We start from the raw sequence: 21313 nt of genomic DNA on the forward strand, positions 1-21313 counted from the left end.
GCCGCGGCAACGGCCCGTTTCCCCGGCGCAGCCCTTGCCTTCCCGTGCCCCTCAGTCGGGGAGCTGTGCTGCGCCCGCTTCCAGCCCGAACGCTCCTGGGAGATTTGCGGTGTTGGTGCGGGGGCCCGTGCTGAGCTGCGCCTCTGGGCTCTGCCTGAGCCCTCTGTCTCACGACCGCTGTGGCTCCCTGAGCTTGGCACCCCGAACACAGCTTACACGTCACGCTGCTCTGAGACGCGCAGCGGGCAGCCTGGTCTCTTCCATGCAGCTACCAGTCACGGAGAGTTTGGGGCAGGAGAGAGCCAAAGCTCAGCGCGGGGAAGGGCGCTGCGGGAGGACGTTTGGCTGTGGCCTTGTACCTGACCCTCCTAACCTTACCCTGTGCTGGGGAAGAACGGCAGCGTGAAGAGGGGAGACAGAGAGCTTGGGAGCACACGGGGCAAAGAACTGTGCCCTAACAATCTGTTTGCCATACTTGGAGTGTTCATGTGCCTAAAACCAGTGGACATAGAGCTTAATTAAAAAAAATTGTCAAAGGATGTTTCTGTAAAACATTCTTCGCAGGTCTCTCCTCTCAAAAATTTAACACAGTTGGGTAAATTTGGAGCTAACTGATGATACCAGTTGGAAGAAACACATTCTTCAGCCTGGGTAGAAATACAAACTTAATGAAATCTGAAACAATGAGATAAATTTCACAAAGGCTATGAACATGTCAGTTACTTGTAGTTTTCTGTTTGTTTCCTAGAGAAAAAACACAAAACGAGTTCCAAGCTTTCGCAAGTTACTGAGAACTAGTAAAATAAAACTTGACAACAAACTAAAGAATAAACAGTACAAGCAGCAGAGTGCTGCTAAGAAGTATCGAAAAGAACAAAAGAAGCTAAGGGAGGCTGTCAGAGATGCTATCTCCAGAAAACCTTTTCCGTTGGAAGAATGCAAGAAGAAACAAGTTGGTAAGTGTTTGCTCAGAGTTATTTTTGTAAGCAGAAAGGTGTGAGGGTTACTAAATACCCTGCTGCTTCCTTTGGTAAAATTATGTATCAAGAAAACAACATTTCATTTTCTGCTTACAAATACTTGCTGTTGTTTAAAGGAAAGAAAGGGAGAGTTATGAAACACACAAATGTAGCCATTCTGGCAACACGATCTGACAGCTGGAGATGATAGAAATGTGTTTGCCCGAATCATTATTGGCTGGCGCAACAAAGGGGCAATTTTGTGGGATAAAGCAAAACACATGTGTGAAGGTTGATGAGCTCAAGGTTGAAGTAAGGTGTGAAATGGTCTCACAGGTGTAGGCAGGATTAGGTTTTCAAGTTTGAATGTATGTATAGGATCTTAATCTGTACACATCATCCTCTAAAATAGGTGAAAAACGGGAAGAAGAGGAAGAAGATGCTCTTCCATTGGACATGATGGATGAAGATGACTTAAAATTAATGGAAGATTTGGCTCAAAAAGCATCCTTTTTAACCAGAGATCTTTCTTCTAAGTGAGTGTTGTGATGTCTACTTTTCGTACTAATTCAGCTTTGTGTGGTTAATATGTAATTAATATGTAATGTAATGCATATATCAGGAGGCCACTTTCAGTCTGGTGTCTCTTTGCCATTCCATTTTCGTGTTTCTTAGTCTGTCAGTACATTCAGTATTAATGTATTGATGTGTATCAGTACAGTCACCTGCTCTGGTGATAGAGGATACCGTTTCTGCACAGTGTTCCTTCCCCTGAGGTCGCTGGCTGTGAGATGAGTACCGTTCCTCAAACTGAGAGATGCTTTAATCTGTGTAGAGTGTTTTTTTCTACATAGAGTATTTGGGACGTTCCCTGGACTTTGGGCCACTATACTTTCATATTGCATTGCAAATCGCTGTAAAAAAAAAAAAAAGGGTTCTGGAAGCCGTGTCTGTAAACACATGCGACACCAATACGTTAATACAAAACATTCGTTACCAGTTTTATGGAGCAAGCTGTTGGGTAGAGTTCCCAATGAAATGCGTAGAAGAGTAATTGTTCTTTTACCTGTTTTACTGTTATAGCTTTTACCTCCTTTCATAGTGTTCCCTTAAACTGGAGAATTTGTCTTTTTAATCTGATCAACTATAATCATTCTTAAGAACTTGTCAAATATTACCTCACTTATAAATTACATGTTCATGTTAGCACAGACTGAATACTTATGTTTTTACGTATTTACATGCAGGTTAGGAACATACCCTGTGGGCAGTACACCACACTGCATTATTTCTGTTATCCTTGGAGTGGGGTGTGATACAGGCTTTCCCAGCGAGCAGAGTAAAAAAGTGATAGTAGTACTGGTGAAAGTTAACATGGAGCATAGATAAATAAAAGTGTGCACTGTCCCACTCATTATCACATCCTGGTTAAGTGTTGCCTGGGAAGTCAAGGTAGGGTACGGGAGAGCGAGGCTGTGGGACGTCTCAAGAAAGACGCTGGACTGTTTGTCCACTGAGAGGGTCCTAGTCCTGCTTGCTTGCTGGTGGAGTCCTTCATGGCAGGACTGCTCATGGTTAAGTTTTTAGTGAGCCTCAGCCATGCCAGGTCACCTGCTCGTGCAGTGGGGGAGCACAGTGGGGAGGGAGGCAGGTAAAACAGCACTCTGGCCTAGGTGAGAGACAGGCTGTGCTGAGATCTTAGTAGTTTCTATTTTGCATCTTTGTGTTCTCCTTACTCTTTTCCAAAGTTTCTAATATTTTAGAGCTGAAGTCATGTTTCTGAAGGATGCTTGCCTTTCCAAGCTTCATCTGATTTGTTCACTGTTGCCTTACTTTGAAGGGTCCCTCGGTCCCATGCTGCTATGTGAATGGGAGCAGTGCCATCTCAAAACCCATCAGCTAGTAGTAGGGTTTCCAGATGTCTGGTATGACCCAGAATCTCCCTTGTTTTTGCAGCAGCTGTATTTTCTTCATTCTCAACAGATCAGTCACAGATGTGTAGAATTCCTGTGCTCATTGAGTAGGATTTGGTACACAGGAAAGGTTTGATCTGCACAGGGACAGCAAGGCTGAGGCTGGTGCACTGGCCTTACAATGCATGTGTAGAGCGACTGTGTCATGTGTGCAAGGAATCTGGGTAGACTCTGGGATATAAAACTACTTCTCATACAAATGGTTTTTACTTTCTGAAGCCTAGCAGTCTCTGAGCCCAGAGCTTTCAGAGTCCTTCAGATGTCCATAGTTGAAACTCTGCCCCTTACAAGGGCAAAAGCAGTGTTCCTGCTATAAAGCAGACCATGTGGCTTCACCAGTTTGATTCTTTATCCCTGGCTTTTAGTTTTCTAAGAAGATGAACAGATAACATACTTCACAGTGTGCCTGTACTAAAGCGGTTACACCATTTAATTAATCTTTTTTGTAAATTCAAAATCAATGCAAGCATTTTGCGTTTTGTCTTTGCTCCTTTCACGTTTAATTTCCTAAAAAAAGGGGATGGGAAGCACTGTATTGTCCTGAATTCAGAGATCCCGTACAGACTCACATTAACATTGTCTTATTGGGTGGTGACTGGTGCTGTCAATGGTGAACACGATCAAACATTCTACTTGGTAAGATCAGCCATTATTTATTTTTCTGAGTGCAGACACTTAATCCAGCTATAGTATACAGTCATACGTGGTTCATGTCTAATTAGATGGCTAATTCATTATGTTTGCCTTGTATTTTTCAGTGAACCTGTTCACGTCAAAAAACGAAAGCATGAAAGTGTGATTGACAAATACGAGAAGGTGCCAAGACGTATGCAGACTGAGCCAGAAAAAGAACTCATCCATCTGCTCCCCATCAAAGACAAAAGTGGCATTATTCCCCAAACTATGGAAAAGCCAGGTAAGACACAGATTCCGGAATCAGTAGAGTAGCCAAAATGTATATAACTTACTCTTTTAAAATTTCACAGTGTTTATTACATGCTTGACACTATACACTCTATTTTTGCAGTTCTCAGTGTTGCACAGGATGAAGAGGAGGATATGGAAGAAATGGAGGAAGCAGAGGGTAATAAAATACCACGTTTGATTTCTTGTTGTGATTTCCCCCGCCAATCACAAATATATCTGAAGAGTGCTTCGCTGTTCCCTAAGGAATTGTATTTTGTTGAGGGTGTTTCTGAGTATGTTCATTACCATGTTGCCCCCAAAGCATAACAGTGATTCAGACCTTGCTTTGATCTCAGGACCTGAGAACAGCTGGCTTCAGAATCTCTTTCTTTAAAATTACTTTGATTTTCACCTGGAACTGATGTTTGCATGACATTCCTTATATCAGTTGTGTCATCTTTGCTAGTGAGAAGGAAAATCTTGGTCTTACTTAAAGAGTACATGCTGTGGTTCTAGTCTGATTATTCTGAGATAATTTTGAAATTCAGTTCAGGACACAGACTTCTGCAGGCTTTTGAGTGTCTGTCTTTGAAATTTTTTACTTAAAACATGAAAATACCAGGAAATTCAGATTTCAATTTGCAGTTTGCTATCCAGTTCAGAGTCATATTCAAATAACAGTTGCAGTTGTAACTTTGCTGCTTCCGAGTCATTATTCTCTAGCTGTAATCTGAAGTTGAGGGAGGACATGCTTGTAGCAAAATAATACCCAGAAAATGCAAATAAAACAATTGTATTTTTAAAAGAAAAAGTGAGTGGTGAATAATTAGCTGTGAATTGCAGAGCACTGCAGTTTCTTGGCATAGTTGGGGTCATATGTTGAATTTTGTATGTTTGCGCTGTACTTGGGGAATACCATTTGCAGATTCAGAAACATTTGGACCATTTCTTTTTGCAAGTGAAAGATTTTGGAGTGGAGCAAAAATTAATCTCTGTGTTAATATAAGGTCTAGCAAGGTCATTCTTAAAGCTTTTTTACTGTGGAACTGCACGTGTTACCCTTGTGTGGTGTTATCATGGTACCCATCTGAAATGCAGTATCTAGAACTGTAGTTTGCAATATGGTGTTTGTTAAGCAGCTTCCCTAGTGACCCTCCTTTCTAACTCTCACACCTTGTGCTAGACTTTAATGAAGAACCCCTGCCTGTTCTCACTCCTGAGGAAATGGCTGCTCAAAGGAGACAAAAGCTGCAGGAAAGGAAGATGCACATAGCTGCCTTAGCATCGGCTATTCTCTCTGAGCCAGACAACAACGTAGGTAGCATTTACTTAACATGCATGTATATGTGCCTGTGTTGTGCAGTTAAGGCAAGAAGTAAAGATCTGAAGTGACCAAACAATAGCAAAAGCAGAAAAATACATGAGTTGAACTCGGAAAAAGGTCAGTGTTGTATCACTTCTCACAGTGTGACAAACAGTGAAACTACTGCCATAGGTTGGTACAAAGGATTTGAATCAGGTGAAGATCCAGGTGACTGTGTGCTCTGTTCCTCTGAATACTTGTGGTTTTAGGAATAATGCTGTCTGCGGTATTTCCTGTCCAAACTACCTTGTTGCTTAAGCATGATCCTTACTTAAGCTTTCATCTCTGTTGTATCTGATATCTCTCAATGCTTCAGGATATGCTAGTCATTTGCTGTAATGCTGTGCAAGTTTGTAATAGCAGGGTAGTTTGACCATTCCCAAGATAAAAATTTTGTTGGGACAGCTAGCATTTCTTGGCTCTTTATGCAGTGCTAAGTAGAGTGAATAACTGGCGAGTTAATTTTTTTCTCTTTCCAGTATTTAAAAATGAGGCATGTTTCTCGTGGCAAGCTTTTGCTGAAATGTACACTGTGCATGTATATTGGTTTGTGGGTGATCTTCAGCTGACTTTGCCTGCCTCTTCTCTTAATCAGATTAAAAAGTTGAAGGAGCTGCGTGCCATGCTGATGGAACAGGACCCTAATGTGGCTGTGATTGTTCGGAAGCTGGTCATGGTTTCTTTGATGGAGATATTCAAAGATATTGCACCTTCTTACAAAATTCGGCCTCTGACTGAAGCAGAAAAGGCTACTAAGGTGAAATACCAAATTTCTTGGTATTGTGAGTAGTTCAGATTTTTTTTAAGTTATGCCAAATACTAATACTGATTTATTTAATACGGATTTATAGTTTCAAGCAAAGGATGACAAACACATAAGTACTTGTGGAGATTCTGAAACTGACACTTTCAGGGGCAGAAGTCTTTGTTTTGAACCTTTAATTCTTATGTACTTTCTACAGTAAGTAGGTGACCATGCTGGTGGTAGTGGAGGGGAAAAACAGTATATGAAAGTAGCATACCAAACCCGTATGACTGTCACCGTAAACCTCAGAATAAGATGGTGTGTTGTGTCACACTGAAGGGAACTAGAAAGAAAGCAAATTATGCAACATTGTCACCTAACTGGCACAGTTTTCTGTGTAATGTGTTCAATAATTTGCTGAACAAATGCAGAATAACTTGTTTTCTGGAGCTTGGTTTTTAACCAATTATTTAGAAGGTTTCTTGTATATAGGTAGTGCAGTTTAGAGTCAAGGCTTTAGAATAACAACTAGTTACAAATTTCCCTTCAGTACCTATAAAAGAAATTAGCCAAGTTGGAAAAGGCCCTCTGAGCACAGGAACATGTAGAGAAATATGTAGAAATACTTTATTTTTCATACATTTCTAGGAGTGTCTGTCTAGAAGAAAAAAACTACTTTGGTATCTGATAATTTGTTTTAAAGCTTCATTTTTTTTCCACTGGCTAATTTCAGGATTTAGCTCTCCAAATAAAATTTCATGTGTATTACGTTTACAGGTTAAAAAAGAAACTCAGAAACTGAGAGAATTTGAAGAAGGCCTTGTGAGCCAGTATAAATTTTACTTGGAAAATCTGGAACAAACAATTAAAGGTACAGTCAACACTCCGTTTTTTGTAGTAGATGCAGAATTGTTTGCAGCATCACAGTTAACCTCCTCTGACTGAATGCTACCTGCTGTCCTTCATGCAAGTACTGTTTCCTGTAAGTGTGTAGGAGAATGCCTGCAATAACTAAAAATGTAAATATTTAGAAGGTTCCCTACATTCTGAACAGTAGTCACTAAAGATAATATTTTGTGCAGATTGGAAACAACGGAAGTTGAAGAAAAGCAATGTCATCTCATTAAAAGCATATAAAGGCCTAGCAGAGATTGCAGTGAAGTGTCTGTGTGAGCTGCTTGTGGCCCTACCCCACTTTAACTTCCACAACAACATTATTGTTCTTATTGTTCCACTCATGAATGATGCATCAAAAATGGTAAGTGATTTTCTGATTAGGGAAAAAGGTCTCGTTTTGCATGAAAAATAATCTATTTCGGAGCTTTATTCCACAATACCCAGATTTTGTGGCCATATCTTTTCACTATTTTACAGGCTGTGTCCACTTCCTGATTAACAAAAACCATTAGTATTATCAGTTTGCTGTTGTCGTAGCCTTGGCTTTACAGAAGAGTTTGTTTGAATTCACTTTTCAGATTTCTGAACTGTGCTTTGAGGCAGTTAAGAAGCTCTTTAAACAAGACAAGTTGGGCTATGCTTCACTCGGTGTAGTTAAGGTCATTTCTGGCCTTGTAAGGGGTAGAAATTACGATGTCAGACCTGAGGTAAGAGTCTTTCTATTGTGCTACACAATTTTCTTCTGTCTATATTTTAAAAATATCTGAAAGTTAAAGTTAGTGCAGCTGCTGGCTACATGGACAAGCAGAATTTTCCTCACTGTCAGAACACAAGCAGCTTAGGAATGGGCTGAGTTAGAGGATTAGAAAGAGAGAGAGACGGGGCAGGGGAAAGGAGTCTGGGAGGAAGAGATCAGCTCTTGACATAGACATGGGTTAAGTCAGTCAGGGGAACTTGCAAGTGAGAGAGGCAAACAGAGGAATGGATAGAAATGGACAGTACTGGGGAAGGAACTGGGAGCAGAGGTGAAAGATGCATATACGAAGGAACAGGAGGGGAATAAACAGAATAACCTTTGACCAGCAAAGCCCGCTAGCCTGAATGGAATTCAGGATTTCTTACCCAATCCGTTCCTCTACTGTGGGTCACCTTTCATTGTATCTATTTTATTTTACAATAGGTGTTAAAAGTATTTCTTCATTTAAGAATTAAGGAAGTAGAATTACAAAAAGATTCTGAAGACATTGCACCAAAGAAAAAGTTCATGACTTACAAAGAGAAAAGAAAAAATCTTTCAAGAATGCAAAGAAAGGTATGACATGTGCTGTCTCACACTCTACTTCAGGGACTTTATGTAGCAATTTGTTCTAGCAATGATTGCACTTCTCCTGTTGCCATTATCAGCATTGGTGATTAGTGGTTGGGTTTTACTTGAATATTTACGAGGTTCTACAGGGAATTTAATTATCTTCCTCATTTTTTTCTCTTTCTGGTGTTGATAATGCCTTTGATTGGTTATTTCTGATAGGAAGGAATATATCGAAGTTGGTTACCCTTAGCAGCACAGGGTGGCTTAAGCAACTCACCAAGCATGGAAAATTTGTTCTCCGGGTATCTTTGGAACCTGGATATCCAGGCTGGTTGGAAACCTTTAATCTGTTGTCTTAAAACCAACTGTATGTTTTCAGTGGAAGAAAGCAGAAGAGAAACTGGAACGAGAACTCTTGGAAGCAGAAGCGTCGGAAAGTAAAGAAAAAAAACTGAAGCTGGTAAGTAATTTATTTTCCTGTTTTTGCAAAGTAGCAGCTCCTAACCCTTTTGTAACCAAGTGTCCCTCCTCCATCCCAACCTGCCAGCATTCCACACCTCTAGATAATGTTGGCAGCTTATAAACATTTTGCCTGTGCCAGAGGTCTAGGTCTTAGTAAGCCAAGCCTTCTCAGTTTACTCAGGAAAGCCAGCTTAGTCATACCTGTTTCCTTCTGTTCTCTGCACAGAAAGGTATTTGAATCCGTTGGCATACGTCCTCCAAGTGCCCACAGGTGTCACACATGACACTATGTGATGGCTGTTACCAGCCTCTCAGGGTGGCCTTTAGGCCCAGGAGGAGAGTGGCTAGCATGGACTGAGGGGGAAGAGAGGCTGTTTAGCTAGGAGAGGGTGAGGGGACAGAGTAGGGCATAGGAGGGCAGCACTTGAGCTCTTCAGCATAAGAAGAGCAGAGATGGCAGTGCCAGGGCTGGTTTGGAAGGCCTGAGTGCAGGCTTGGACAGAGGAGCATTTTTAATTCAGTTTAAGTGAAGTAGAAATGTCTGTTTTCCATGCTTAAGTATTTTATTTTGTTTTCTTTCCTTCAGCACACAGAGACCTTGAATATTGTATTTGTAACTTACTTTAGAATCTTGAAGAAAGCTCAGAAGTCTCCACTTCTGCCAGCTGTGCTAGAAGGTCTTGCAAAGTAAGAACTGAGTCCACTTTCTTTTGTGTGTGTGAGAAAAGACATAAAGCACTAAAGGGATTTTTGACTTTGAAAGGGAATTATAAGCAGTGAGAGAAGACTGTCCCTGACAAATTTGTTGAAATTTGTTTATTTCTCTGCTGAAGTTTTCACGCACTTCTAAAAACATTTCAATGTGATGTGAAATTCCCCATAATAGAACTGATGTGATGCAAACACAGCAGGGTGTGATTCCATTATTTTTTCTGATGACTTCCTGAAGAACATGAGCATGTCTCTAGTGCTATAGTGAAGCCATGATTAGCAGCTGAGGGCTGAAGCATCCATCTGTGTGAAGATAATAGATATTAAGAATTTGAGTTAGCTCTGCTTTTAAGGTGCAGATTTTGGCAAGTCAGAATACTTTGAACTGAGTTTGCAGATAATGTCTATAACTTAAAAATAAAAACCTCTTTGGTTTCAGGTTTGCTCATCTCATAAATGTGGAATTTTTTGACGACCTGTTGATTGTCCTTCATTCTCTTATTGCATCTGGGGTAAGTTGAGCTTATTTTTATAACAGTTTTCTTAAAATTATATTCTTTTGGGTACTTAAACAGTTTTGTATTCTTAGGGCTTAAGCTATCGTGAGAGTCTTCATTGCATTCTCAGTGCTTTTCATATACTCTCTGGTCAAGGTAAGAGGTCTTTAAAGCAAACTTTTGTTTAATATTGTCTGATAAATTAATGGAGTAAATTTATTTATTTGGGATTATGTTAATAGGTGATGTCCTTAACATTGATCCAATGAAATTCTACACTCATCTTTACAAGACACTGTTCAGCCTACATGCAGGTAACTCCAGATTCTTATTGTCAGTGTTTACCTAGATAATGTTTATTCTGATTGTTTGATATCATAATACATAAAATATATACTTACATTATAATGTAACACTTACTATAGTATTAATAAACTACAGTTGTTTTAAGATCTGAGTTCTGAAAAGATTACTGTTTGTTCTAATCTACTTTTTTCTCAAGTTGCACATTGCACTACTGCAATAGAAATACTAGAAGTATTAGTGCTGTGTTTGAACCTGTTAGCTTTCATGCTGTTTCTCAGGTTCGAGTGTGCAGTCAATAGCACAGTGTTTAGCTGTACATTCCTTGAAATGGTTATTTACTCTTCGTATGAAATTATGCTTTTGAGGTGGTACCAATGATGATATAGGCATTGTGCTCCACTGCCTGGACGTCATGTTTGCCAAGCGGAGAAAGCAAGTTTCCCAGCAACGAGCTCTTGCTTTCCTAAAGCGACTTTCCACTCTTGCTCTTCATGTACTTCCAAACTCCAGTGTTGGGATCTTGGCAACAAACAGGGTATTAATGCAAGTAAGTTTTATTTGTTGGAATTTTTAGCTCACTGGTTAAAGCTTACTGAATTTTTTGACAAATTGATTTTATGCAAAATATTTTGAAGCATCTTAAGCAAGAATGATGAAACAGATTATCCTTAAATGCTGCTGAGACTGAATAACATGGAAAAAATCCTGAACTTAACTATGTTGTAACTGGATGTGTAACATCAGCAACTCAGTCTTTTTTTTTTTTTTTTTTTTTTTTTTTTTTTCTTCCTGTGTTTTAGACATTCCCGAAGATGTTATTCTTACTAGACAACGAATCTCAAGGCAGTGGAGTTTATCTCCCAGAACTAGATGAACCAGAGCATTGCAATGCTCAGAACACAGCTCTCTGGGAGCTGCATTTACTGCAGGTTAGTAAGTTGCTGAGTGATTCGAGAAGTAAAAGTCAGCAGTAAATATCCGCTACATGTTTATATGCTTTACACAAATAGAGAACAGCGGTCTTCAGGCTTATTGGTCAAATCTGACCCACATGAGCCTATTCCATACAAAGAGGAACAGCAGCACAATGGCGTAGGGAAGGAATGAGCTCAAAAGAGGATGTTACGCATCCCGTACATTAGTACCACATGGGATCTTACTGCAGGTTGCCTAATAAGACTCCTTCAGAGGCTTTTTCAATCTGTTAAATTCTCTTGCAGTCCAGCCCTTTTCCGGGGAGCAACTGACACCTTGATCTGTCATTCCAGCCAGGGTTTAGAGTCTGGGCCTTGGGGAGGGCTTCCTCTGCCCTTTCTCCTGCCTTCTGGGAGTTAGATTAACTGGAGACTTAGCTTGCAGCATGACATACTAGTGATAAGCATATGACTGGGTCTTCTCATTCACTTAACCCCAGAAACTGACCGATTTTGGGGTGCTTGGTTTCTCTAAAACAGAAGCAGAACCTTCCCTCTTACTGAAATGGAAATAAATGCAACAATCCATAGATAAATACGTTATCCCTTATCCCTCAGTCAACTGCCTCTTTTCTTTCTTTCAGAGACACTATCATCCCACAGTGCAGAAATTTGCAGCTCACCTTATTGCTGGAGCTCCAGCTGAAGAAAAAAAATTTCCCTTGATTTGAGCCAAAGGTAAGTCATCAAGGAGTTCTGTTTTTAAAAATAGTGCTCTGAAAAATAGCTGTTGCTCATACTTTAATAAAGGAATCCCTAAAAATAATGATCTGGAGAATTAAAAGATTCTGTTTTTCAAACTCAATTTCTTTGTTCTTCTGCCAGTACAGAATTTGGCTGCCTTTTTTTTTTTTTTTTTCCTTTTGAGGCTTGTTGCCAGGCTGTGACAAGGGTAAAAACCTCAAAGTGCAGTATGCTTTCTTCCCATGGGAGCAAAATATCTGCATCAGCAGCCCTGATCTGCATATGGATCAGGATCACTGAACCGTGGATGTTCAGTGCAAACTGGAAACCCAAGATGCAGCGTAAGGTCCATTGTATGTTAAAATGTATGAACAGCCATCCTGCTTCAGACTAAGGATCTAGTTCAGCGTCCTGTCTTCAGTAGTGGCTGCAAGCAGGTGCCTCAGGAAGAGTAAAAACAGGACAAGCATGTAAGACAACGTGCTCTGAGCAGTGTCCTAGCCTCTGACTGGTTCCAGCCTGGTGGGTTTCCTGGTTACCATTCCCTGTCTGGAATTCTTTCCAAAATTATTCAGTGTCCCTTGAACCAAAGCACATGTTTTGCAAATACAGCATTGTTCGATAAGGGTTCCGTGAGTCCACAGCTCATTATGTTACGGCCTGCCTTCTTTTGTTTTGAACCTGGTACCAGCATGCATCATTTAACCGTCCCTGGTTGTTACCCTGGGAGGTGAACAGTCTGCTCTAATACACTTTCTCTGTGCCTCACTTGACTTGGTAGACCTCTATCATATTGTCCATCTGTTTACTGTCTCTTCTGGCTGAAGGGATCTGGCCCAGACAGGAGGTGTTCCATCCTTTTCATCGTCTGTGTTACCTGTTCCTGAACTTTTACCAATTTAGGTATTTCAAGATAAGGAAATTGGAGACTCACATGCAATATTTGAGATGTGGGTGATCTGTGGATTTATACACTGATGCACATATTTTCTATTCTGTTCTCTGTTTCTTTCCAACTCCAAACAGCATTAAGGTCACAATCCCATGAAACAATCTGTCATGACAATATTCTTTTTCTGTAAGTGATAGTGGTCAGCTCAGAGCCTGATGATTTTACATGATGCTGAAATTGCTTTTCTCTCTTCTCCCCCTTCCCCCCCCCCCAGTTTAATTTGCCTTTTTACTGCCCATCTCATACAGTCTATCTGCAGTTCTTCACAGGCAGCTCATTCTTAGTACTGCAAATAACTTGGTACTCTCCAGCTCATCTTTGAGTGTGTTGAAAAGCACGGGTCCTGGCACAGACCTTGTGGAAATCCATAGTTTCTTCCTGCCGTTGCAAAAGCTGATCATAGACTCCTGTCCTGTGCTTCCTGTCTTGTAACCCATGTTCTCCCATGGCTGCTAGTTTTCATAAAGCTCTTTGGTAAGGAACTGTTGGAAATTCAGGCAGATAGTATCACATAGGTAACCTTTATCCATGTTTTGGGGTGGTTTTTTTTTACTTTTTCAAGTATGTACAGGGCAAGCAGTGACTGCTTGGAGCACAGCAAGCCAACAGAACAGTTTTCTTGTCTCCCATTTCTTCTTCTGTCCCCCAGCTGAGTATTCAGACACATTTTACTTGCTTTCACTTGCATTGTTCCCCAGCTGTTGGCTTCTGATCTTTTCCAGGTGATGCTCATTACTCTGAGGAGTTCTCTTAAAGCCTGGTACTCGAGGGCATGAATGGTGTGTGTGGGAGAAGCTGCTCTTGGTTTAGTGATACGTTATTTAGAAATGTATCTAATGCCATTTTTTCTTTCATTGTGGTTTTTGCTATAGGCCTGCTACAGAACTTTTCGAGGCATACTGTATGAGAGGGATGACCTTTAATCCTCCTGTTGCTTCAGTAACATCCAGAAGAAAGGTACCATCTCCTCTATGTCCTTTTTTTAACTACGTGATATACTAGTATAACCTGTATCTGCTGGCTCCCTATGCAGTGCCCAGGCATTAGCATGCTTTGTTTGGCTTTCTGGTTTCTGTACTTTCTGTGTCAAGTTTTTTTATTTTTTTTAACTGGCATAAAATAGCACTGACTTTAAAGAAAGAAGGAAAGCGGTATGAATAGTTCCACTTCCTATAGCATCAGTTAATGTTGCAAGATGAATGTGGTGGCTATTATTTTACTTATCTTTTCCACTTTGCAGTGGTTCAGTGCAGATTTCTTGTCCCTTTTCTGTAATGATGAACTAATGTTTGTTCAAAAAGCAGTAATAAAAAGCCAGCTCTCTTTCCCCCAGCGTCGGTAGTTGGCAGGGCAGCTGGATTTCCAGAGCCTTTGATTCAGTATGTAGAAGGATACTCATCCCCCTTAGTGTCAGTTTAAAGCTTTAAAGTGTAAATTTGAAGGGAACAAAGAGCTAATGTATAAAGAGGAGAAATGGGTGAACGCTTTTTAGATCCTTAGCATTGGATGTGTTCCAGATGCTGACTTCCATTAAATGTCCAGTGAGTGGTGTGTCCTTTAAAAAGTGGTAATTAATTTTCTTTCTTCCTAATGAAAACATTATAACCTAGTAACCTTGTCAGTGCCTCCAATTTGTAACTCAGTAATGTCAGTTAAAGCCTTGAGAGCACTTTTTTTTTTTCCCCTCCATTTTAGAGAAGCAACTTCTGAAAATTTATTTGTACTTACTTATTCCATCCTTTCACGATGACTTCTTGACGTGTCTGTCCTGCTAGGGTGTTACATTAGCGGCTCTGACAGACCAAGGCTGGGAGCAGCAGATAAGAGAGAGATTGTGTAGTGCTTGAATAAGGAAGTGCACAAGCTTTTTAAGGTAGCAGAAACAAATGAAGAGGAAGATACCAGAGAAAACAAACTGTCCGTAGGTGGTTATAATGGACATAACTGCGAAAACTACCCTGGGGTCTTGCCTACTCTCTGGCTGTTTGGCTCATTTTAACAAATCTTGGCAGTATCTAAGTTTGTCCTGCGTGTTTTTCTCTGTGTGCCATGCTGCCATTGTCTGTCAGCACTTCCCCCCTGTTGACAGAAGCTCTGAATTGGAGTTGTCTTTCCCTGTGCACCACTAAAGAGGGGCTCTCATTCATCCCCGAGTGCACAAAGTACTTGACCCTGTGAGTGCTAAGCCTTCGACAGGGAGGTATAAATCATGTGCGTGACCTTCCTCAGCACCAGGGAAGAGCAGAGTTCCAGAGCTGGCTGCAGCCAGAAGGGACCTCGTGAGGCAAGGTCAGGGCACTCCTTTGCGACTCACAACCTCTACTGTTAGTATCGTTGCTTTCACACCAAGCATCTCTGATCAAAAGGCTAGTATTTTTATAAGGTGCGTTGAACAGGAACCGGTGCGTAAGCTCCTTCAGAGCTGGAGGCTGCGGCTCTGTGTAGTAGGTGTTCTTCTGAAGCCCAGTTTACAAAAAACATCACCAAAAAACCATGAGCTCGTGAAGGACTGCCTGACTCATCGCTTTGTTGCTAGCCAAGGGCAGCTTACTGGCAGGCCAGATAGATGTGAACTAGGTCCGTGGTCTGGTCTAGATGCCTGGGGGCACGGGAGAGAAACAGGACTGCTGATGTAAGGTATGCATGGAAAATGCATACTGGCCTTGTTCAGTAATGCAACTAATTAATACTTTTTTAATTTCCAGGATACATTCTCACAAATGGATTCATTTCTAGATGAAGAGCTAAACAAACAGCTTCAACAGCACATCAGTGAAACTGTTGTTCACAAACCCTTGGATTTTGCTAAACACTTGAAGGAATCGTCCTTGTTGTAAATGTATCTATCAGTCAGTCATGTTCAGTTGGCTGCTTAATTATGGAGAAAGAATGGCTGAAAGAAATTTCCACTCATCATTAAAGGAATTCAAGTAGGCTTTTGAATACAGAAACACACAAAAAAAAGTAACAGCAGTTTGTCACACAGAGTTACAAGGCCTCTCCGCTTAACCACCGAGTCCATGTTCTCAGGGCTTGGGAACTACAATGCAGTCACATCAGTAATTTAAAAAGATACAAACCCAGGTAATTTTAAAATGGTTTGCAACCATGCATTATAGTATTTTTGTTTATATATTTTCTAATTTTTATAACAGAATATAGACATACATGTTTCTGAGAAATCAGTGGGTTGTCTTAATTAAATTAATAAATATTTTGGAAAATTGAATATAATACTGACTTTGATGTTTAAGATACCTAGAGATTGCTTTTTTTTTCTGTTTTTCTTCTGATGTCTCCTAACAATTAATCTCATCTTGAAATGATTTTGCATTGCGGGGGGGCGGGGGAGGAGGAGGTTCCCCTCTGATGAATCTTGGTGTTGGCAAATTGAGATTGCTGAATTCCAGTTCTGAGCTATCATCATGATTGAATGCTCTACTACAGTGTCTTCAATAAACCAGCGCTGTCAAGAATACAGGACAAATGCAAGGTAAGAATCTAAATTTTTTTTTATTTTTTTTTAATCTTAATTAATTCCCCAAATATTAGTTATTGCCTGGTTGTTTTGGAATCCATTTTCAGCTGCACGTCGGCTTTGCAAACAGTGAGTAAAATGTATGAAATAACTTAAAAGTGAGTATCGGCGTTATGCGAATTCCATTCTGCCGGGGGGGGTGTGGTGGGGCTGTCCCTGGCTGGCAGCTAATATGTTCTGTGGTGTTTAGTCTGTGATGTGATAATGATACGTGTTGTAAGTTTTGCAAAGCTTTTGTTCAAGTCAGTTAACCTCCTTGCAATAATCAGAAGATACTTCTTTTTCTCTAGGATATTTAGTCCTTTATCCTGATGTGTGGTTCTTAAATAGTTTTAGAAGTAATTTATTTTTATTTGAATACGTGTTTTTTAGTATTAATCTGCCTAGTTCACCAAATTTCAAGTAGTTAAACACAAATCCACAAACATTTTTGGAATAGACATCGATCTATTAATGGATTAGAAAACACGTATTTTACTGTGTAGATTACAAAACTGCCTATGTAGTACTGAAGGTAACACATGTTCCTGTCTATTCAGGTTGCCGTTCCCATAGCTTTTGAGTTGTTCTTTTTGGTTGTTAAGTGGTTGCAAATATGGATGTGATTTAAATTCTGAAAATTCCAAGGGGGAATATTTGCCAGTACTTGTCAGTTCAGGAAGGCAAAAGCAAAGAGCCAACATCTTAAACCATTTATTTTTTTTTTTTTTTTTTACAACATATACAAATACCAGTTTATTCTTCAAGTCAGCAGAGAGAAAATAATCCAGGTGGAAAAGTCACTTTTAAAATTGTTCATTTTACATAGTTTCCACACAAAATAAAGACTGGCACATAGTGATGTTGCATTGTCAGAATACTTGGACATGCTTTAAGAGGCAGAGGAAGACAGCTGTACAACTACGTCATTCTGAAATAACCTATACATGTATTGGAGCAAAATCTCTTTACTGCTATTGATTTTTGTGTTTAATTTGCTAAGTCTGCCAGATGTCTATCACTATTGAAGTTACAAAATAATTTATCACAGACAGGAAGAACGCCACCTTTGTTACATTTAGTGGGCTACCCTAAGAGTGAACGGAGTTTTACAGCGGACTAGTAATGGCCAGTGATTAAAAAGCAAATGTTAGCTGAAGCATTTGGAGAGCTAGAGCAGAACGGACAGATCAGTTTCAGAAGCTGCAGACTCACCCTTTCACTGAAATGTAAAGCTACCAGCAAGTTCTTCTTTAAAAAAGACAAACTATGAATGTAAGAGAATGTGTTCTTGAAATATTTAGCTATTTCCATGTTAAAAGTCCTTAATTCTTGAAAGCACGTGTTTTCTAGAAGCATACGGCTTTCTAATGATGGCTATCGATATACTTCATCTAGTAATATTTGTAGCAATAAAATAATGTGACTAGGTTTTAAAAATTAAAACTGACATGGTATTTTTTTTATTCTTCTAACTGCTAATCTTAGGATTAGTAAGATAGAAACAGGAAGCCCTTCAGGTGATGGGAACTACCTCCTGCAGACTGACGAGCACTGCAACAGGGCCAGGTTCTGTGGCTGCCCAACTTTTGTCCCATACAGTCACACCACTGCAAGCAGCATGTGCTATGTAAGGAAAATATAAGAAAGTGGTAGAAAAGTAACAGTGATTTTAAAATAACCTAGAGTAAAGTACTTCTGTGGTTTTGCTGGTAGGCAACAGAGCGTGAGCTTTCCACCTGTAAACTGTTCAGCATGAGGCCTGCTACCACTCAGAGAGTGCATGTTTCTGGAAGGTGTTGATTATTTACATTCCTTTCTTTCAAACTTTATCCTGGAAGCTCCTTCCTGTAAATAGTTTGTAATGTAAAAATTAATATATTTTCCTAATTGATGTCCATCCCAGCCAAAAGCACAGAAAGGGCCAAAGTTATTTTGTCAGTCTTGTCATAGGAATGTGTAGACAGGTATTCCTGCAGAAATAAAATCTGTGGCTAAGCAGAATAAACTTTCCTATTGGAATAATAACCCAGCATAAGAAGTATTTCTAACTGGGCTTTCACAAAAGTTAACAAAAAAAACCCAGAACAAAACCTCAAACCCAAACCACACCACCTGTTTAATGCTTCAAGTGGTGCCGTGCTGTCATTATTAGGATATTTGGAACCAACTCAAATGGAAGGATAACGTACTCCTTTCCAGCTTCACCCCAAAAGGTACCACATTTCACCAAGAAAAGTTTACTCTGATGTTTACCAATACCTAAACTTGAAATTAAGTCAAGTCATATATGTACATTAATGAAAATACCAGAACAGTATAATGCCTATGTGCCTCCTATGAAGTTTTGGGTTTTTTTACCAGAAAGCCAAATGTTTTGCTGTTTTCTTTCACCGTGAGAAACAGCAGCAAAAGCAGCTTTAGACCTTGACTGATGAGGAAGGTACGTACTTACATTAATGAACTACTCCCACAGCTAGAAAATTACTGTGCTAGTAGAAATAGTACAAAACCCATGTTTTTAAATTGCCACTAGACTGGAGGCTCATTAGACCTGCATTATGCAATGTGACGTGGACACTCTTGTCCCTTAATAATGTCCCAGCTGTTTAGTTCTGTGTTGTTTTTTTTTTAAATTTGTGACAGAAAACCATTAGTGGATGATGACATGGGTGTAACAGCTTTCTGTGTTGAAGCAAGTGTGTCTTCCAGGCTACTATAATACTACAGGTGCTATTAAGACTTTTATTTTCAGTGCTTCTGAATATAACAAATAAAAGCCAAATAGGTAAGGGCAAACTCTCTAGGAAAGTAAGTATTGTTTCTAAAACACGATAAAAACACCAAAAGGAATTTTTTTTTGTGATGGGAAACTGCTACTGTTGTTGAAATAACAGGGAGAACGAAACGAACATTTTAAAAAAATAATTGCGTTAGTTGAATTGTGCAGTAGGTTGATGTAAGCATTTTCCAGTAATTTCAAAGTATTCCAAAGCCAGCTATGCATATAAAACTATGGGTATGTTGCCCCTTCTAACAAACATCATACTTGGTATCAGTCCTGCATCATGCACATGCTGTGGGCGTGGGGTAGGGAGAGAGCCCACCTCCCTCTTACAGGGGCTGGCTGTGCAGTTGGAATTGGCAATACAGGAGGTGTGGCCGGGTTCTTTACTTGATCATGATTGCTGAATTGCAAAATGCTGGTTTGCTCCATCAGTACTGATGATAAGCAGTGGGAAGTGCATGGTTTCTGGGACAGGGAAATTGGATAGTTTTGTGTGTGGTTATTTTCCTTGGAAGCAACCTCAAGAGGGCACTTTTTTGCTTTGGTAATGGCTACTTTATAGGAATTTTCTGTAGTGAAAGACTTCATAGCTTCTGGTGACAGAATGCAGGTTCTATCTACTTGTTTATATGCCAATTAATGAATTTGCTGGCTTTTATTTAATTTTCTAATTATTGGCAGGGGGTGTTGGTTGTCACAGCACTACTGCCTGTAACTTCTTTCCCTTTCGTCCTTGCGCTATCAAAAGTAAACCTTGTTTTAGTTACCCTGCTGTTTTATCCTTTGCCTGATGCAGCTTCTCTCTTAGGAGCAGCAGCATTTTGTGCTCGAGTGCTAAAGCTGATGTGGAATAGCTGAGTGTGCCAATCACTCCCCATATTAATGGATGGCTTGATTTAGTCACACCAGGTAACTGAAATGCTTTGTTTAGGGATTGCCCTGGGGAGACAAAACACATGCAGAGCAATTTATCCACCAGAGGTGCACTTACTGAAGTGAGTCATCCCTCTGATTTCCCACATTAACTGTTCCATTTGTGCCCCCGTAAGTTGGTATGGGTTTTAACTAACCAAGCACATTGGTAACTCCCATGGAGGGAAAAAAACAAAGGAGACAACCACCACTAACTTAAATATCAAAAGATGAATTCGGCAAACATAAAAATTTACAACAGTGTTTCTATGTAAACAAAAATGTCAGGAGTTATAGTGTAAGACAAGTAAAAAGGCATTTCCTGACTATGGAAACATGTATTTTGAATTCAAGATTTTGAAATTGTTAATTACATTTATCGATACATTGTTTTGAGTTTGGTCAGGTTTGGGTATTAAATGTCTTGTGCTGAAAAGAAACAACCAGAAAAGTTCAAACATTTTTTTCCTCTAAAGCCAGAGAGAGGTAAAAATGCTGCATTTTTGAAGACGTAATATATATGATAAATATATTATACAATGGCACATACTTTGGAACATGATAATAAATATTCTTTCTTTAAACACAAGCCTGGAAAACCTTTATAAGAAGGAAATGTTGTTCCTTGTCAAAGTATCACTACCAGTTAGGTGTATTAGCTATTGTACATTACTTTGTTAAAGTAGATAAACCATAAATAATTTGAGCATTTTGTATATATTCACCGAAGTTAGATATGCAAAGGAAGTTACAGTATATTTAAATCTCTTTACAATCACTTAACACAGTGTTTAACAGAAATCATCAGGTAAAAGTGCATTATTTTAATATAATACACATAAAAGAACACTCTGGTTCTCTGCCTTCAGTTTCCCTAGAGGCAACTAGCTAAAATTACCTTTTCTTTAAAAAGGGGAGGGCGACGACACATGCTTGCTTATAACATACAGTCCAAGCAGACCTCTTGCTCTGCCTATCGAGAATCTGCAGATGTGAAGATACGGGAGGAGGAGAATCTTCTTCCAATAGCTGACAGGCATCTTTCCAATCTATGACATCCTGCTTAGGATTCCCAGATTCTGGATGTGAATCCAGCAGCATTGCCTGGATTAAGCATCTATAACACAGGGCACACAATTGCTGACCAGTTCAGACCACAGCAGGTTCCTTCAAAGGCGCTGCAGAAGGATTCAGTGATGTAAATTCCAATTTTCAAAAAAATGAAGGAACAAATGCAGAAGAGGGAATGTGACTGGGATCTTTCCATAATTTACTTTGCTTTTCTTGAATTCAGATAATTTTTATGATTTAGGGGTTTTATAGTAGCCTAGAAATAAAGCATCAAACTTGGCTCTTCA

At 39.7% G+C, this 21313-nt stretch overlaps 2 protein-coding genes across 2 annotated transcripts in view; one reads left to right on the plus strand and one right to left on the minus strand.

Moving 5' to 3' along the window:
- The first annotated feature begins 6 nt into the window (after positions 1–6).
- On the plus strand, positions 7–15851 carry NOC3L (NOC3 like DNA replication regulator). Its single transcript, XM_035897380.1, is given in 21 exon segments — positions 7–956; positions 1372–1495; positions 3691–3848; positions 3960–4016; positions 5022–5152; positions 5797–5958; positions 6724–6817; positions 7029–7204; positions 7422–7550; positions 8024–8155; positions 8532–8612; positions 9201–9301; positions 9765–9837; positions 9915–9978; positions 10065–10136; positions 10494–10675; positions 10929–11057; positions 11687–11753; positions 11756–11780; positions 13611–13695; positions 15444–15851. Coding segments are annotated over 20 exon segments (2130 nt in total). The 5' UTR covers positions 7–956; positions 1372–1415; the 3' UTR covers positions 15576–15851.
- Positions 15852–17070: 1219 nt separating this feature from the next.
- The window catches only part of PLCE1 (phospholipase C epsilon 1), a 140266-nt gene continuing 136023 nt past the window's right edge, over positions 17071–21313 (minus strand). The window contains exon 32 of the mRNA XM_035897382.1: positions 17071–21072. The gene's annotated coding sequence lies outside the window, so the exon portion shown is untranslated. The remainder of the gene's footprint in view (positions 21073–21313) is intronic.

Source organism: Egretta garzetta, unplaced genomic scaffold (assembly GCF_000687185.1).
Source record: "Egretta garzetta isolate BGI_Z169 unplaced genomic scaffold, ASM68718v1 scaffold56, whole genome shotgun sequence".
In the NCBI taxonomy this organism is placed as follows: domain Eukaryota; kingdom Metazoa; phylum Chordata; class Aves; order Pelecaniformes; family Ardeidae; genus Egretta; species Egretta garzetta.